Raw genomic sequence first — 2,368 nt, 5'->3', positions numbered from 1 at the left:
ACGAAGTCATGTGTTCTCACTGGTGCAGCTTCAAGGTGGTGATGCTTTCTGAAGTCTCGGTTCCCACGTGACCACGTAGAGCATAGCCCCTCCAACCTCACTGGACAGGTAGTGAGTCAGAAATAAACTTGTGTTATGTTAAGCCACTGAGATTTTAGAGATTGTTTGTTATCTCAGCATAGTCTAGCCCAGCCTGGCTAATACAAGTGCCTACTTAATGTATGCTGACCATTCAATTATACTCAACCTAACCAGACTCTTCTTTAGTTGTATATAAATTATATTGAACCAAGTCTCCACAATAGAGACCTTAATTTTGTTCACTAATGTATGCCAAGTTCCTAGGACAATGTAAATATTCAATAAATGATTATGATATAGGTTTATTATAAAGGATTTGATAAGACTATAGGTGGGGCTTTCAATAGTGTGACTGGTCAGGACACACAAAGGTCTTCAAATAGCTCAGATGGGTTTGGATACAATGAGGAATGCTGGTTATGAAACATGTTGATGAGATAGAACTCTGATAGACTCAAAAGTCCAGTCCATGCCATGAAGGAGACAAAATTCAGAGGGGGGTGAACCACATTTCATCCTCCAGGCCTTTCTCATATATTTCTTTGAAAGGTAAAAGACAGTTCCTCTGTCTCCTCTTGTTCTTTGTAGAGAAGAGGAGATAACTGCATTCCCTTGAATAATATAATTTAAAAATTATTCCAGAGCTAAGTCAGAAGATGTGATGTGTAGCCTTCTGGCCTAGCCTATTAACTTTAAAAATTTTAATTTTAACTGGGAGGTATTATGTTGTTTTTAAATATAGAAATGTCAAGCTCTAAAACCTTCACAGTTAGGATGACTTCGGTAATTATACTGACAGCACAGATATTAGCATGAACTCAGTACCAAAATAAATCAAACCATGGATAATGGGAATCAAAGAAGACAGTCAGTAAGACTAAAGAAGTGAACATATTTGGGATCATCTTTCTTTGAGTTCGTTTTTATTTTGAAATTGTAAACCTACCTTGCTCATCTGATATAAGAAAAAATTATGAGTAGACAGAGAAGTGCAGACGGAATTGGAACCTCCTGCTTCAGCGAGATCATGTTTCTCCAGCATCCCCTCAATGAACAGGGAGACCGGGTCTGTACCCTGAAGCAGTTTGATCCTATGGGACAACAGACCTGCTCAGCCCATCCTGCTCGGTTCTCCCCAGACGACAAATACTCTCCACACCGAGTCACCATCAAGAAACGTTTCAAGGTGCTGATGACCCAGCAATCACGCCCCGGACTGTGAAGGCCCCTTAAATTTCATGTCTCTCCTGCCACCTGCGACCCCTCGGAGACTTTTCCGAAACCAAGCTTTTCAGTCTGTGAGCCTTGAAGCCTTCTTACCACCCTTGCTCTTTGGAATCGGTGTCATCATTACCTTAGAGCCGTGGTCGGCAAACTGCGGCTCGCGAGCCACATGCGGCTCTTTGGCCCCTTGAGTGTGGCTCTTCCACAAAATACCACATGCGGGCACGCACGTACAGTGCGATTGAAACTTCGTGGCCCATGTGCAGAAGTCAGTTTTCGGCTCTCAAAAGAAATTTCAATCGTTGTACTGTTGATATTTGGCTCTGTTGACTAATGAGTTTGCCGACAACTGCCTTAGATCATGCTTGTGTGAAGCAATCATGGTAGCACCCCCCTTAAAGAAAACAAGTTTGAGTCTGCTTTTCATATTTTGACTGCCACGTTATTAAAATCATTTGAAAGAGCAAAAAAAAAAGAAAAGAAAAGAAAAGAAAAGAAAAGAAAAAATTATGATGGGCCAAAGGAAAGACATTTGTGGGCTTAGAAAAAAACAATGAAAATAGGAAATTTGGGGAAATTAAAAATATTCCATCCTTTATTCTTATAACAAAGACAGAATGATGTAACCATATCCAAACATTGAAAATAATTTTTACTATGTTTTTATATTTTATTGCCAGATGCTGATTTTTGTTTGTTTTGGTGAACTGGGAGTACATATCATTTATTCAAGTTTTTCTATCGGGTTGCTCATCTTTTAAATATATTTCTTTGAAAGGTGAAAGATTAAAATTAAATTTTTTGTCCCTCTCTACCTAACTGGGGTCTTTAGAGGACTTGACAATCCTATGTTATTTGCTGCAGGATTCAGGGATAGAGCAAGAGAGGGAGAGATTAAGGAGTAATATAAGATAGAGCAAGAGAGAGAGGGAGAGATTAAGAAGTAATATAAGAAAAATCCCCAGATTTGGAGAAAAGTAATGTCCAAATTGAAAGTGCTAAGTTGAGTACCCAGCACAAGGGATGAAAAAGGAGGCAAACGAGACACTTCGTGAATTTTCAA

The 2,368-nt window shown here is 39.3% G+C and overlaps 1 protein-coding gene across 1 annotated transcript; it reads left to right on the top strand.

Annotated features, from left to right (window-relative positions):
* Positions 1–1,070: 1,070 nt before the first annotated feature.
* On the top strand, positions 1,071–1,303 carry LOC307113706 (H/ACA ribonucleoprotein complex subunit 3-like; the record flags this gene model as incomplete). The annotated part of the gene is made up of 1 exon (XM_079795568.1): positions 1,071–1,303. The coding sequence occupies exon 1, from the start codon at positions 1,109–1,111 to the stop codon at positions 1,301–1,303; it is 195 nt and encodes a 64-aa protein (XP_079651694.1). The 5' UTR covers positions 1,071–1,108.
* Between the last annotated feature and the right edge of the window lie 1,065 nt (positions 1,304–2,368).

This window comes from Cnephaeus nilssonii (assembly GCF_951640355.1).
Source record: "Cnephaeus nilssonii genome assembly, chromosome: 17".
Classification (NCBI taxonomy): Eukaryota; Metazoa; Chordata; class Mammalia; order Chiroptera; family Vespertilionidae; genus Cnephaeus; species Cnephaeus nilssonii.
Note: the sequence above shows the minus strand (reverse complement) of the source record. Positions and strands in the feature narration are given on the sequence as shown.